The 16195-nt window shown below is 47.3% G+C and overlaps 1 protein-coding gene across 1 annotated transcript; it reads left to right on the top strand.

The window, feature by feature from the left end:
- Positions 1–358: 358 nt before the first annotated feature.
- LOC144328295 (gastrokine-1-like) lies at positions 359–9329 on the top strand (the record flags this gene model as incomplete). Its single annotated transcript, XM_077930947.1, has 5 exons — positions 359–421; positions 2071–2208; positions 4675–4779; positions 5821–5953; positions 9066–9329. Coding segments are annotated over 5 exons (531 nt in total), but the record flags the coding sequence as incomplete, so codon positions are not given.
- Between the last annotated feature and the right edge of the window lie 6866 nt (positions 9330–16195).

A 16195-nucleotide genomic window follows, 5' to 3' on the forward strand; every position in this document is an offset into this window, starting at 1 on the left:
TCGTATCCACAAACAGGACGACAACCTCTTATGTTTTTGCGATAGCCAAACGCTCTTATTTACTTCTGGAATCAAGTGGAATTATTATCATTAGTATATTGTATAAAATCTCACCACACTGCACAAAAATCCTTGAATTAATTTTAAACGAAATGCTTTTTTAAAATGAAATTGCAATGTTCAACACATTTATTATTATTATTATTATTATTATTATTATTATTATTATTAATCCTTCATGCAAAGATCACAGGGTGGTTTACAACATAAACATAAGTGTTCTATTCAAGCTGGTCTTTCACAGACAAAGGAAATGTGTACTTGGCAATTTAAAATTTGACCCTCTTATTTTCCTTCCGCTCTGCAGATTCTTCTTGCCAGCCTCCTGGGGCTGCTTATTCACTCAGCGATTGCCAGCAACGTAAGTAGCCAACTTTGCTCCCATTTCTGCCTTCCTGCCCCGAAACCTCTCCTGCTGCTAACCTCTGCATGCACAAGTGGCTTGTTTTGATCTGTTTTTAGTCAATTGTTATTTTAAATGCTTGAATGTCTTAAATTTTTGCTCCCAATTTATCTTAGGGATAAGTTATTGCTTTATCATTTTTGGTAAACCTCTCTTGAGGTTTTATGTGTTTGTGCATTTTTATGATCAAGTGGTGTTACACATTTTATGAAATAAATAGATGATAGATGATAGATGATAGATGATAGATAGATAGATAGATAGATATAGATAGATAGATAGATAGATAGATGATAGATAGATAGATAGATAGATAGATAGATAGATAGATAGATAGATAGATAGATAGATGATAGATAGATAGAAGATAGATGATAGATGATAGATAGATAGATAGATAGATAGATAGATAGATAGATAGATAGATAGATAGATGATAGATGATAGATGATAGATAGATAGATAGATAGATAGATGATAGATAGATAGATAGATAGATAGATAGATAGATAGATAGATGATAGATAGATAGATAGATGATAGATAGATAGATAGATAGGCCAAATGCCACAACAAACTTAAGTAAAAAAGGGAGGAACTGGGCTCAGTCTTGCCCAGAAGCCATGTGTCTCCATTTGCAAGACTTGCCTGAGACAGATCGGTTAGTCAAAACCTGTCATATGAGTTAAGAAGTCCCTGGGATGAGGTCGGATCTCAGATCAGCGGTGAATTTACCAGCTGGCGATAAATGAGCCACTTACTTCCAGGAATCTGTAAGGATGCCTGAAATGATGTCAAAGATCAGGTGACCAGGGCTCTTCTGTTACGACTCCCTGACCAAAGAATATTCTCCCCCAGGGATGTTCTGGGCTGCATCTCTGATTCACTGCAGCGTCCTACAGTCATGCTGGCTCAGGTGATGGGAATTGTCATCTAAAATATCTGGGTGGCAGGGTGTTATGTACTGAGTTGAATAGGATCCAAAATGCAGCAGTCTGATTGGTCCTAGAACAATAGGATTCAGAATGCAGTCCGAGTATATTTCACAGGGGGAGGCACCAGTCTAGGAAAGTCTGTCCGAAGTTCAGTCCCTGGCCATCTCCAGTTAAGCAGATAATAATAATAATAATAATAATAATAATAATAATAATAATAATTTATTATTTATACCCCACCCATCTGGCCATAGCTGTCAAATGCCCCTTATTTGGCGGGACAGTCCCTTATCCCAGCGCCATGTCCTGCTGCTGTCCCTTATTGATGATGTCCCTTAAATAAGCTACTACTGAAGGTAATGGGGCCCTTTCTATGTCCAGCTGTCCTTTGTCAACAACAAATTGTTGCTTTTTTGTGTGTTGAATATATGCTATATGGTAATTTATGGACCTAATAGGTATCTAAAGCCATTTGCACGCAACAAAATATGTATTTTATCAAGGTAATTGTTGATCCCTTATTTTCGAGGCTGCTGGTCCCTTATTTTCAAATCTGTAAGTTGACAGCAATGCATCTGGCTGGCCAGTCCCTCCTAGCTGGACCACAGGATCTTGTTTTCTGGTCTCCCCAAAGTGCCTGGTAGGAGTCTGACGGTGGATCTCTGTCTCTAGGCTATCCAGCTCATAAACAAGGGAAACGATGGAGGAACCGTGTACCAAACAGTCAACATCAACCACAACACCAACGTCGCTGCCTTCAACATTTACTCTGGAAGGCATTCCACCAACGCCATTGTGGACTACAACAGCGTAAGTTTCAAAGCAAGCCGTTCAGCCACAAAGCTATTCACTCTGTGTTGGATACTCACTTTGTCTTGGGGTGGGATCTCCCCGCAGCAGCTAGGCAAACCTGTTAAACCAGTGGCGTAGCGTGGGTTGTCAGCACCCGGGGCAAGGCAAGTAATTTGCGCCCCTTAACCCATGGATTTTAGCACTCGAGTGCGAGCGCCCCCCCAGATGTTGCGCCCAGCCCCCCCTGCACCCCCCACACTACGCCACTGGGGCTGGGGGCGAGCAAAGGAGCCAAGGACCCCCCCCAAAGGCTCAGCAGGAATTTATTGAATTTATTATTTGCGGAGCCCCCGCGGGCCGAGGCAGCCGAAGCCCCCTCCCCTCGGGTGCCTCCCCGCCCACTCCTCTCCTTGGGCTCTAGGTGGAGCTCCAGATCTGGGCTTGGCGAGCGCCTCTCCTCCTCCCGGCCGTTTCCGGGAGCTTCCAGCCGCGCTCCGTCCTCGCCCCCCCTCCCGCGGCTGAGACTTGCGCTGAGAGCCGGAGCCAGTGGCGCCCCCTTCCGCCGGGAGACCCTCGCCCGCCCGCCGGCTTCCTCTCGGAGGGTTTTGGGGAGGGCAGGGCGCGGCGAGGCCCCTCGGAGCTCTCCTCCCTCCCAGTCGGCAGAAGCAGCCGCCGCCTGTGGCTGGGCCGAGGGGATGGCGGCGGCGGCAGCGGCAGAGTGCGGAGGCTGCCCGTGCCCGGCCAGGCGTCGGTGGTGGCGGCGGCGCTGCTGCAGCGGCTGCTCCTCCTGCGAGCAGTGAGTGGAGCGCAGCCACAGCGGCGGCGGGGGGCACGTGCGCGCTAGGGCGCAAGGCTGGCGGTGGCGGCGGGGAGCCCGGCGGAGGAAGGAACTTGTCCCTTCCCTCTGGACTCGCGCCCCCCCAGATGTTGCGCCCGGTGCGGCCGGCACCCCTGGCACCCCCCACGCTACGCCACTCTGTTAAACTCTCCTGAAAGGGGTGCATTTTGCTGCCTCAGATGAAGGAAAAGATGGTTCTCCCACTGGGGAGGGGTGCAGTCAGAAGCCATGTTATACACCCCGCATAAACTGGTGTCTACCACTTATTTTATTATTATCTTATTTTATTTCATTGCGTTCATATCCCACCTTTTCCTCCAAGGAATCGAAGGTTCTCCCCCTCCTCATTTAATCCCCCGCAACGACCCTGTGAGGTAGGTTAGGCTGAGAGGCAATCACTGGCCCAAGGTTACCCAGGGAGCTTCATGGCCAAGTAGGGATTCGAACCCTGGACTCTTGCAGGTCCTGGGCCAACACTCTAACCCTGACCTAGCCACTGGGATCCACGTGATGGTCACCTCCAGACTTGATTACTGTAACTCGCTCTACGTGGGGCTTCCCTTGAGACTGACCCAGAAACTCCAGCGGGTGCAGAATGCCGTGGCGAGACTCCTTACGGGGTCCTCGCTGCAGGATCACATTCACCCGGTGCTATACCAGCTGCACTGGCTCCCAGTGGAGTACAGGGTCAGGTTTAAGGTGCTGGTTTTAACCTTTAAAGCCCTATACGGCCTAGGACCCTCGTACCTACGGGACTGCCTCTCCTGGCATGTCCCACAGAGAAACTTACGGTTTTCAAAGAAAAACATCTTGGAGGTCCTGGGCCACAGGGAGGTTAGGCTGGCCTCATCCAGAGCCAGGGCCTTTTCGGCCGTGGCCCCGATCTGGTGGAATGCTCTGTCACAAGAGACTAGGGCCATGCGGGACTTGACATCTTTCTGCAGGGCCTGCAATACAGAGCTGTTCCACCAGGCCTTTGGCCAGGGCACAGCCTGACTCCCTCCTTTGGTAATCCTCACAGAACTCTAGCCCAATGGTTGCCATTAATTTGATTCTGAATTGATTTTAGAATGAATTGGTTTTAGAATGTATTTCACTTAATTGATTGATTGTGATTTTATGTAAACTGTGTTATTTTTACTGTTGTTAGCCGTTCTGAGAGAGCCAGTATGGTGTAGTGGTTAAGAGCGGTGGACTCGTATTCTGGGGAACCGGGTTCGATTCCCCGCTCCTCCACATGCAGCTGCTGGGTGACCTTGGGCTAGTCACACTTCTCTGAAGTCTCTCAGCCCCACTCACCTCACAGAGTGTTTGTTGTGGGGGAGGAAGGGAAAGGAAAATGTTAGCCACTTTGAGACTCTTTCGGGTAGTGATAAAGCGGGATATCAAATCCAAACTCTTCTTCTTCTGAGCCCGACTTTGGCTGGGGAGGGCGGGATATAAATAAATTATTATTATTATTATTATTATTATTATTATTATTATTATTATTATTAATACTATTATTCCACACTGGCGCTTGTGGGGCTGGCACTGGCTCTCTCTTATGGGGTTGTGGGTTTTCAGTACTGTACTGAGTCCTCATTTTATTCTTTGATTTTGAACTTTCCTCTCTCGCGTGACATATTTGCCGTTGTGTCTCCCAGGGGGTTGTCATCTATCACATGCCTTTCAGGAGGCTATGTGTCATGTCCAGGATGAATCGGCAAAGCTTTCCAAGTATCTCAAATCTCGAGAGCATGATGCACGAGGTACGTCAAGGTGGAGATGCAAAACTGGGGCTGGCCCCCAAATATGTGGGGCAATCCAAATGGTGCCCTGCCCCCTCCAATGAAGGAATATGCGGGGCAGAAATCAGTGGGAGGAATAATAGAATCACAGATTTGTAAAGTTGTCAGGGATCCCCAAAGGATCACCTTGCAATGCACAGCAAAAGTATCGGACAGGCGGCCAGCCAATCTCTGCTTAAAAACCTGTAGTGAAAGAGAAAACGCTTATAAAAAACTTATCTAAACTTTTATTTACCAATTGATTGATTTAAAAAAGAGCACATACTTCAATAACAGACAAGAAGAAAGAGAATGAGAGAGAGGAGGAAAATACAACTGAATTAAAAATAAACATAAACACACTGTGGCCAATTTGGGAGGTTCCATTTACAATCCCATAATAGTATTGTTATTGGGGGGTGGGGGTAGTAACATTGTCTTCCCTCAGTTATAATGATTTTATTTCATTGCATATAACAATACGAATGTTCGAGAGGTACCAATTTTTTAATCCCAGCTTTCCCCTGTGACTGCCCAGAGTGGCTATTGGCAAACAGAAAGGTAGAAACCGTACCATCTCTTAACCATTCTCAGGCTTTCTAGCATTAAAACTACTGATATGAAAGCAAATCTAACACACACAAACAGACTCTCTCATTCGTGTGGGTGTGTGTGGGTGTGTGGGCGCGTGCCTGCACTTCCCTGCCCCCGATACTTTTTTATTTTTTATTTTTTATTTTTTTTATTTCCAATGCAAAATTACAACAAAAATTACAAACATTGAATCCAAAATAAAGCAGTACAAACAAGAAAAAAACACAAGAGAAAAAAGAACACAAAAAACAAAAACACACATCTACAAATAAATCCATATCATCATTCTAATCTAATCAAAAACGAGGTCTTCCTTTATTCTAAGACCTCAAATTTTTTACTCTTTCTAAGTTGTTGTACTTCATTCAAGTTGGCACCCCTGGACCTAGGCATGAATGGATCTGTCCTTTTGTTTGTTTCTGTTCCCAGGGGCACCCCTTGAACACCCTTCACAGAAGCTATGGGATTTCTCGCAAGGTGGTCACAAACATCGCTGACTATGGTGCCCCCGCCCAAGCGATTTGTGGAGGCATGACTACTTACTGGGCTACCGAGTTCCAAAGTGAGTTGGGCCAGAATTTCAGAACGTTTTTAAGGGACGGCCACACGTTTTAACGGCTTCTGTAGTGATGCGTTGAGAAGGTCTTTATGTTACATTGGTAACTCCATTGGTCTCACCCTCTTTTAAAGCCTCCTAGGTTGGTGGCCGGGATGCGGGTGGCGCTGTGGGTAAAAGCCTCAGCGCCTAGGGCTTGCCGATCGAAAGGTGGGCGGTTCGAATCCCCGCGGCGGGGTGCGCTCCCGTTGCTCGGTCCCAGCGCCTGCCAACCTAGCAGTTCGAAAGCACCCCCGGGTGCAAGTAGATAAATAGGGACCGCTTACTGGCGGGAAGGTAAACGGCGTTCCGTGTGCGGCTCTGGCTCGCCAGAGCAGCGATGTCACGCTGGCCACGTGACCCGGAAGTGTCTCCGGACAGCGCTGGCCCCCGGCCTCTAGAGTGAGATGGGCGCACAACCCTAGAGTCTGGCAAGACTGGCCCGTACGGGATGGGGTACCTTTACCTTTTACCTTTAGGTTGGTGGCCAGCACTGTGGGAGGGAGTTCCATGGTTTAACTATGTCATTCAGCTCTGGACAGTCACCTGGTCCAGAGGCAGGGGGGACTGAGTGTGAAGGAGGGAAGGGCGGAAGCCCTAAATGAGCAGGCGACAAGTCTGCCATTTTCCACACATAATTAATAATAATAATAATAATAATAATAATAATAATAATAATAATAATACAGTGGACGCTCGGGTTGTGAACGTGATCCATGCAGGATGCACATTCTAAACCCGCAGCGTCCGCAACCCGTGTCTGTGCGTCTGCGCATGCGCGGGCTGCAATTCAGCGCTTCTGAAGTAACCCGTCTTTCGGCAGTCTGCAACCCAAAAAGCCGCAACCTGAAGCGGACGCAACGTGAGGTATGACTGTAATAATAATAATAATAATAATAAATTTTATTTATATCCCGCCCTTCCCAGCCAAACCGGTCTCAGGGCGGCTAACATCAAAGTACATAATACATTAAAAACGTAAAATCCAGCAATCGCCTGAAATACAGCTTAAAATCAGTTTAAAACATGGCATGCAATGGGACTAAATTGGCAAAGGAAACATCAATCCCATTGCACTGACGGCAGGCAGCATGTTGTGAAGGAGCCCCCTTCATAAAAACTTAGGGCAGGCTTCCTCAACCTCGGCCCTCCAGATGTTTTTGGCCTACAACTCCCATGATCCCTAGCTAGCAGGACCAGTGGTCAGGGATGATGGGAATTGTAGTCACAAAACATCTGGGGGGCTGAGGTTGAGGAAGCCTGACCTAGGGTGTGCTGGGTTACTCTGTCCCATCAGAACAGCATTAAAGGGATGATGGAGAAGGGGGCTATCAGTAGCTACTAACCACAGTGATTACCCTCTGCCTCCATGGTTGGTGGTGGCAATCATTCTGAATCCCACTTGCTGGAAACAGAGGCACATTTAGGGCAGTGCGACCGGTTCCCTTGCACTGGGCGTTTAACCTAGGGGGTGCCACAGGGCATTGCAACTATGACGTAGTGAATTGAGCAGAACAGAAGGCGAGGTGTGTGGGGTGTGTGTGAATTTTTGCCTTGCACAGGGCGCTGCTGAAATCTTAAAGACCAAAGTCTGCCTCTGCAGGAAACCCCAGGAGAGTAGAGTTGCTACTGCATTTGGTTTTCGTTCTTTGTTTTTTTAAAAAATAAATTACAGTGGTATCTCGGGTTACAGACGCTTCAGGTTACAGACGCTTCAGGTTACAGATTCCGCTAACCCAGAAATAGTACCTCGGGTTAAGAAATTTGCTTCAGGATGGGAACAGAAATTGCGGGGCAGCGGGAAGCCCCATTAGTTAAAGTGGTACCTCAGGTTAAGAAGAGTTTCAGGTTAAGAACGGACCTCCAGAACGAATTAAGTTCTTAACCCGAGGTACCACTGTATAGGTAGAAAAAGGCGACTTCCCTGGATGCCAAGATGCAGATTTGTGACAAGTACTCTTTGGTGAGAGAAATCCAGCAGAGAGTTAAAATCGCAAAATATGTAGCAAAGTAAAATGTTGAAATATAGTCTGTTAGACCTTTAAAAATACCCTCTTCTAAGTTGCTTCCAAAGTTTCCCACTTCTCTAGCATAGAAAGAGACCACACATTTGGTAAGTTAAGAAAGGTATACTTACAGACTTTTCAAAGGTCAGGTTCATGTGCTTTTTCATATAGCAGTTAGAAAAACACAGGCAGTAAATTAAGTTCCAAAGTGGTGAATGTTCCTAAATTATTTGTATAGAAACACAAAGATGGCTTGCTGAAGCCATAGGGTCTGAGCTTGGAACAACCAGTTCAGAACTCCTTACCAGTAGGGTTCACATGGTGGAAGAAATGGTGGGAAAGTGAAAGAACAAAGAGCTTGATAAGCCTCCCACCCCCAAGGTGAGGGGGAATGACCTCCTAGCTAAGCCTGGCAGGCCAGCTTACTGTATGACATTAACCCATTCATGCATTGATTAGACTTGAGCATATTGGTGATATCACACGGGTCACGTTTGCGAGTTTCCCATTGATGTACTCTATCTGGCTGGCCACTGTAAGAACAGGATGCAAACTGATCCAGCAGGTTCTCTCTGTGTAAACGGCCTCAGTCCTGTATACCTGAAGGAGCGTCTCCACCCCCATCATTCTGCCCGGACACTGAGATCCAGCGCCAAGGGCCTTGTGGCGGTTCCCTCACTGCAAAAAGCCAAGTTACAGGGAACCAGGCAGAGGGCCTTCTCGGTAGTGGCACCCACCCTTCAGATGTGAAAGAAATAAGCAGCTATCTTATTTTTAAAAGACACCTGAAGGCAGCCCTGTTTAGGGAAGTTTTTAATATTTAAAGCTGTATTGTTTTTAACATTCAATTGAGAGCCGCCCAGAGTGGCTGGGGAGATTCAGCCAGATGGGCGGGTATAAATAAATTATTATTATTATTATTATTATTATTATTATTATTATTATTATTATTCTCACGCATGTTTGGAAGTACAGATTATTTCATTTCTGAGAGAGTGTTTCGAGACTCCTGCTTGGCTCTCCATAAAAAGTGAATAAAAAGCAACAATGGAAAACTTCCTTTTCCTTTTCAGGGCCCCGCCCCTTGGTTGAAGGCAAGGGCTGTGCAGGCGTCAATCTGCTCATTCTGGACATCGACTTGTGTGGCGGCATCTCCCTCTTCTAGCCAGGATCAGCACCAACTTCTGCTCCAAACCAACACAACTTGTGACCTGCCCACCAAGACAATGGCCATCCTGTCGCCTTGCCAGCTGTCAGGGCCTGTTCCAAGTCCCAAGGTTGGGTTGGGAAGGTCATGGGAGGTCAAGGCCTGATGACCTCCCAACAATTGCTCTATAATTTCATTTGAGGACTGGTTCCTGCAGGGGCCGTCAAAAAGAAAAGAAAATTTATAACTTAAATAAAGTAATTTAAAAATCCATGGCAGTGTATGCAGCGGTGTAAAGACGCCCCACCGAAGCCCCATAGAATCATAGAATTGTAGGGTTGGAAGGGACCCTGAGGGGCATCTAGACCAAGCCCCTGCGATGCACAGATCTTAACCAAAGCATCCATGACAGATGGCCACTCAAACTCTGCTTAAAAACCTCCGAGGAAGGAGAACACACCCCTTTCCAAAGGAGTCTGTTCCACAGTTGAACAGCTCTTACTGTCAGAAAGATCTTTCTGGTGTTTAGTCGGAGTTTCCTTTCTTGTACCTTGAATCTATGCTACGCTGGCTCTCAGTGCTACTACCACGACTGCCTAGAGGTGCCATCAGGGATTGGTCCTGGAACCTTCTGCATGCAAAGCGCTATGACCATATCGCTACCCAGACTGTGAAATAAAAACCAGAAAGTCCAAAACTTTTCAAATCCAACTTCAGCTACAGAATTATGATGGAACCTTAGACAAGTCACTGGTCCACATGTGTGTGTATTCCATTTAGTATTATATATTCACGTCATCATTATCCACTACACCACTCGTCGACTTCCTTCTCTCCTGCCTCTTGTTCTGAAGAGGCAATGCTCTTGCCCCACAGGTGAGGCCGATTGGTAACTCACAGCACCTGGAGGCAAGAGCCGGGAAGGGATATAAGGTCAGCATTTTCCCTTCGGCTCTTTGCCATAGCAACACGTTCCCTGCCTTGCTGCGTTTGACTCCTTGCTTCTTGATCCTCGGACCCCTGACTTCATGACTCCTTGCTTCTTGATCTTTGGACCCCTGACTTTGTGACTCCTTGCTTCCTGAACCTCGGACCCCTGACTTCGTGACTCCTTGCTTCCTGACCCTCGGACCCGCAACTCTTGGCTTTCTGACTCCTGGCTTCTGGACTCCCGTTCCTGCTCCCACCCCGCCATCTTGCCCCCAGTCCAGACGTCCCCAGCCGGGACTTTGCTCGCCCATGAACCGGACTGTGACACCCACTAACTATATGGCTGGAGGGCAGGCAGCTTCCCTCCCAAGCCTCTGTGGGGATTGCTCTCTTGCAGCGGCATGGGGGAGAGTGGCTGGCAGTGCGCAGCTTCGCCCCCCCCATCCGTGGTAATTTGGGGACGCTGAGCGGATATTTGCACCCCGGCGCCGCATATGCTAAAGACGGCCCTGCTGGTCTTTCATCCTCATCATTTGTATTCATTTTCCCCCCTTGCACACAGAGAGCTAGTGGGTCTGGGAGAAGAAGTGTTCCAGCCCAGGCTTCAATCCTGAGATGTTAGTTTTCTGTCTAGGATTTTTAAAACTCCACATTTCGTTAAGGCAAGAGTTCATAGGCGCCGACTCCATGGGGCCTGAGGGGGCCCGAGCCCCCTCAAAAATTCGCTTGGGGGGCTCTGCCCCCCCAATAATTTAAGAAAATTATTAGTTCAGCCTCATTACGCCCCCCCCGGCGATTCTCTGCCAGCCGCTTCATTCCGCTTCCATGCGCCTCGGATAGAAAGTGACGCGCGCCACTACCTTCTGTCGCCTCCGTCACTTCCCGGCTTCGTCTCCCTTCGTCCCCGCCCACTCTTGGTTCTTCGGCGCTCCTGCTCGGCCGGCAACAGCGGAGACTGCGACCCGCTCCGAACCGGCGCTCTCCAGGCGTGAAAAACCCGCGAGGGGGTCTTCCCATCCGCCGCCCGGAGCTGCGCGCAGCTTCTCTGCTGGAAGCGCGAAGTCGCCGAGGGGATGGAGCACGGGAAAAGCAGGAGGAGGAGACCGGAGGCGCCCAAAATAAAACTGTAACGGCATTCAGCACTCCGCCTCCCCGGTGGGATCCCGCACGGGCGGCCGGGCAAACGACGAGCCGAGGGAGAAAGTCTGCCTTTCAGCCCCGGCTGACTGACAGTGGGTTCAAAGCGCAGTCGCCGCTCCGGCTTTCTCTGCACCGGCCGCGCCCGCCCCCCGCCAGCCTAGTTGGCTCCACCCTCCCCGGTATGGGCCCCCCCAATATTTTTTATAAGTCAGCGCCCCTGGAAGAGTTAAGGCACCTACAGCTCCCTTCATGAAACCAAGATGCACAGAAAATTTCCAGTGAAGGCACCCAGGCTTAATTTCTGCACCACACAAGCAACAAGTGTATCACAGAGCCTCACCTCACGCACCACACCCACCCACAAGTTTTCAGACCCAGCCCTCTTCTTTTGCATCTCTGCACAGAACCATAATCTTATTAAAATGTACATAAAAATCCAACTGAGGGGTTCATTAAGGAACATTTTTCCTGATCCAAACTCATTTCTCTAATGGTTTCTGAGTAAGCATATTTGCTTCTCATTTTGCTTGATAATTATTTTCTTATGGGGTGGGGGGTAGGCTTTATGTTAGGGGGTGCAGAAGCGAATTATCCATGAGGCAATTGGTCAGTTAGGTATTTTTTATTCATTTACTTGATTGGGGGGCATCTGTCCCCCCCCCTGCACCCCTTGGCTATGCCCATGATAATACAATAGACAATGTTTATGTCAGATACACACACGTGCACACAGTCAGCTGCGATGGGTACAAATTTCACTTGAGCTGCTGGGTGTCGCCCTTGAGCTCCCTGGGGCTGCATCTTGTTCAACTTTCCAGATTCGGTGCCTGTGAAGTTCTTCCCGCTTCCCCAATTTCCAGCTGGTGCCACTGAGGCCCGAAAGGAGCATCGGAGAAATGTTGGGGGGGGGAGTGGCGTGGGGTTGGGTTTTGTTTTCATTTTGAAACCAGGCTGGTGCTGCTTTGCTCCTTTAAAAGCCTGGGAGCAGATTACACCCAAAGGCTGGAATAATGACTGGGAACGAATTTTGCAGAAGGGCGAATTTTGCAAAGTAAGGAAACACCGGCTTGTTTTTTTTTTTTAAAAAAAGACAGCCCCCCCCCCCTGGGTTCCACACATGGAGGAGAAAAGCAGCGCTGACCCTCAGCTTTGGTGCAAGAAAGTCCTTCTTAATGGCATTGTTCATCAACATCATCAAACCTTTTATTGGCATCACATCCAAACATCCAAAACAAATCAACACAGAATCTGACTTTCGGCAATTTATCACAGGAAAAGAAATCATCCGTTGACAACTTTACCGGCAGAAAAAGATTTTTTTGAAAAAATCCCTAAGCCCCGGATTACAATTTCATAAAAAATCTGACTTTCGGCAATTCACTCAAAAATGGTGCCAAACGGTTGCAAATGCTCCCCTGAGAGGTTTGGCGGTCGAAACAGAAGGCATTTAATCACAGGAAAAGAAATCAGCCCTCGACAACTTAACCGGCAGAAAAAGATTTTTTTGAAAAAATCCCTAAGCCCCGGTGTCAGGGGCTCAGGAGCAGAGGCACAGGGGAGAGAGGAAATGGAGAGCGAGGGGGAGGAATCTGAGGGCAGCGGAGGGCAGAATGACAGTGACCCGAGAGATTCCATGAGCCTCTCCAGTGAATCAGAAGATTCCCAGAAGGGGGCTCCGATGGCCAGGGCAAGGGGGGTCCCAGGGGGGACACACCAGAAGCAGGGGGGGAGCGGAGACTCCCAAAGCAGTAGCTGGAAATCAGGGCCAGCTTCCCCACCAGAGCGTAGTGGGGGGGAAGAGTCCCATAGGTCAGAGTCAGCGTCTCCTCCGGCAAGCAGGGAGGAGGAGTCAGGCCCAGCTAGCGTCCCCGAAGAGGGGAGCAGTGACAGGAGCAGTATAACGGCCAGAAGGAAGGTGGCAGGCTGGGCGCGCGCGCCAAGTTCAAATGTACAGGCGCGCGGGACAGCAGAAAGCCCAGATTGGGAACCAGGTCCTAAAGCCCGCCGGAGGGAGGGGGAAGACTCGGGGGACTCAGCGTCAGAAGAGTCTAGAAAGGGCAAAACCCCGGCAGACAGGCGGACCCAGAGGAGGAAAGAACAAAGGAAGAGGTGGAGCAAGGCTAGAGTCTTAAACTGGTGTCTGGGGGGAGGAGACTCAGACGAAGCGTCGGCGGTCTAGGGTTTAAGACGTAGAGCTGCGTGGCGTGGCTGTAAATGAGAAACTGAACTTCAATAAAGACTATTTTATATAACAACGGACTGGCGTTGGTCCTCTGTGAGCTGGGACCTGAGGCAGCTTTGACACCCGGGGTCACAATTTCATAAAAAATCTGACTTTCGGTAATTCACACAAAAAATGTGCCAAACGGTTGAAAATGCTCCCCTTAATGGTTTGGCGGTCCAAACATAAAGCTTTTTATCACAGGAAAAGAAATCATCCGTCGACAACTTAACCGGCAGAAAAAGATTTTTTTGAAAAAAACCCTAAGCCCTGGGGTCACAATTTCATAAAAAATCTGACTTCTGGCAATTCACTCAAAAATGGTGCCAAACGGTTGCAAATGCTGCCCTGTGAGGTTTGGCGGTCGAAACAGAAGACATTTAATCACAGGAAAAGAAATCAGCCCTCGACAACTGAACTGGCAGAAAAAGATTCTGCTTGAAAAAATCCTAAGCCCCGGGGTCACAATTTCATGAAAAATCTAACTTTCGGCAATTCACTCAAAAATGGTGCCAAACGGTTGCAAATGCTACCCTGTGAGGTTTGGCGGTCGAAACAGAAGGCATTTAATCACAGGAAAAGAAATCAGCCCTCGACAACTGAACTGGCAGAAAAAGATTTATTTTTAAAAAAAATCCTAAACCCCGGGGTCACAATTTCATAAAAAGAAACTGACTTTCGGCAATTCACTCAAAAATGGTGCCCAGTGTTTCCAAATGCTCCCCTGTGAGGTTTGGCGGTCGAAACAGAAGGCATTTAATCACAGGAAAAGAAATCAGCCCTCGACAACTTAACCGGCAGAAAAAGATTTTTTTTAAAAAATCGCTAAGCGGTTACAATTTCATAAAAAATCTGACTTCTGGCAATTCACTCAAAAATGGTGCCAAACGGTTGCAAATGCTCCCCTGTGAGGTTTGGTGGTCGAAACAGAAGGCATTTAATCACAGGAAAAGAAATCATCCTTCGACAACTTAACCGGCAAAAAAAGATTTTTTTAAAAAAAAATCCTAAACCCCGGGGTCACAATTTCATAAAAAATCTGACTTTCGGCAATTCACTCAAAAATGGTGCCAAACGGTTGCAAATGCTCGCCTGAAAGGTTTGGCGGTTGAAACAAAGGCTTTTTATCACAGGAAAAGAAATCAGCCCTCGACAACTTAACCGGCAGAAAAAGATTTTTTTGAAAAAATCCCTAAGCCCCGGGGTCACAATTTCATAAAAAATCTGACTTTCGGTAATTCACTCAAAAATGTGCCAAACGGTTGCAAATGCTCCCCTGAATGGTTTGGCGGTCGAAACAAAAGGCTTTTTATCACAGGAAAAGAAATCAGCCCTCGACAACTTAACCGGCAGAAAAAGATTTTGTTTGAAAAAATCCTAAACCCCGGGGTCACAATTTCATGAAAAATCTGACTTTCAGCAATTCACTCAAAAATGGTGCCAAACGGTTGCAAATGCTCGCCTGAGAGGTTTGGCGGTCGAAACAGAAGGCATTTAATCACAGGAAAAGAAATCAGCCCTCAACAACTTAACCGGCAGGAAAAGATTTTTTAGAAAAAATCCTAAGCCCCGGGGTCACAATTTCATAAAAAATCTGACTTTCGGCAATTCACTCAAAAATGGTGCCGAACGGTTGCAAATGCTCCCCTGAGAGGTTTGGCGATCGAAGCAGAAGGCTTTTTATCACAGGAAAAGAAATCAGCCCTCGACAACTTAAACGGCAGAAAAAGATTTTTTTGAAAAAATCCTAAGCCCTGGGGTCACAATTTCATCAAAAATCTGACTTTCGCCAATTCACTCAAAAATGGTGCCAAACGGTTGCAAATGATCCCCTGAAAGGTTTGGCGGTCGAAACAGAAGGCTTTTTATCACAGGAAAAGAAATCAGCCCTCGACAACTTAACCGGCAGAAAAATATTTTTTTGAAAAAATCCCTAAGCCCCGGGGTCACAATTTCATAAAAAATCTGACCTTCGGCAATTCACTCAAAAATGGTGCCAAACGGTTGGAAATGCTCCCCTGAGAGGTTTGGTGGTTAAAACAGAAGGCATTTAATCACAGGAAAAGCAAAAATCCCTCAACAACTTAACCGGCAGAAAAAGATTTTTTTGAAAACATGCTAAGCCCCGGGGTCACAATTTCATCATAAATCTGACTTTCGACAAATCACTCAAAAATGTTGCCAAACGGTTGCAAATGCACCCCTGAGAGGTTTGGCGGTTGAAACAAAAGGCTTTTAATCACAGGAAAAGAAATCAGCCCTCGACAACTGAACCGGCAGAAAAAGATTTTTTTGAACAAATCCTAAACCCCGGGGTCACAATTTCATAAAAAATCTGACTTCTGGCAAATCACTCAAAAATGGTGCCAAACGATTGCAAATGCTCCCCTGAGAGGTTTGGCGGTCGAAACAAAAGGCTTTTAATCACAGGAAAAGAAATCAGCCCTCGACAACTAAACTGGCAGAAAAAGATTTCTTTGAACAAATCCTAAGCCTCGGGGTCACAATTTCATAAAAAATCTGACTTTCGGCAATAAACTCAAAAATGGTTCCAAACGGTTGCAAATTCACCCCTGAGAGGTTTGGTGGTCGAAAAAGAAGGCTTTTTACCACAGGAAACGAAATCAGCCCTCGACAACTTAACCGGCAGAAAAAGATTTTTTTGAAAAAATCCTAAGCCCCGGGGTCACAATTTCATAAAAAATCTGACTTTCGGCAATTCACTCAAAAATGGTGCCAAACGGTTGCAAATGCTCCCGTGAAAG

The sequence above is a fragment of the Podarcis muralis genome, chromosome 7, assembly GCF_964188315.1.
Source record: "Podarcis muralis chromosome 7, rPodMur119.hap1.1, whole genome shotgun sequence".
NCBI classification, from domain to species: domain Eukaryota; kingdom Metazoa; phylum Chordata; class Lepidosauria; order Squamata; family Lacertidae; genus Podarcis; species Podarcis muralis.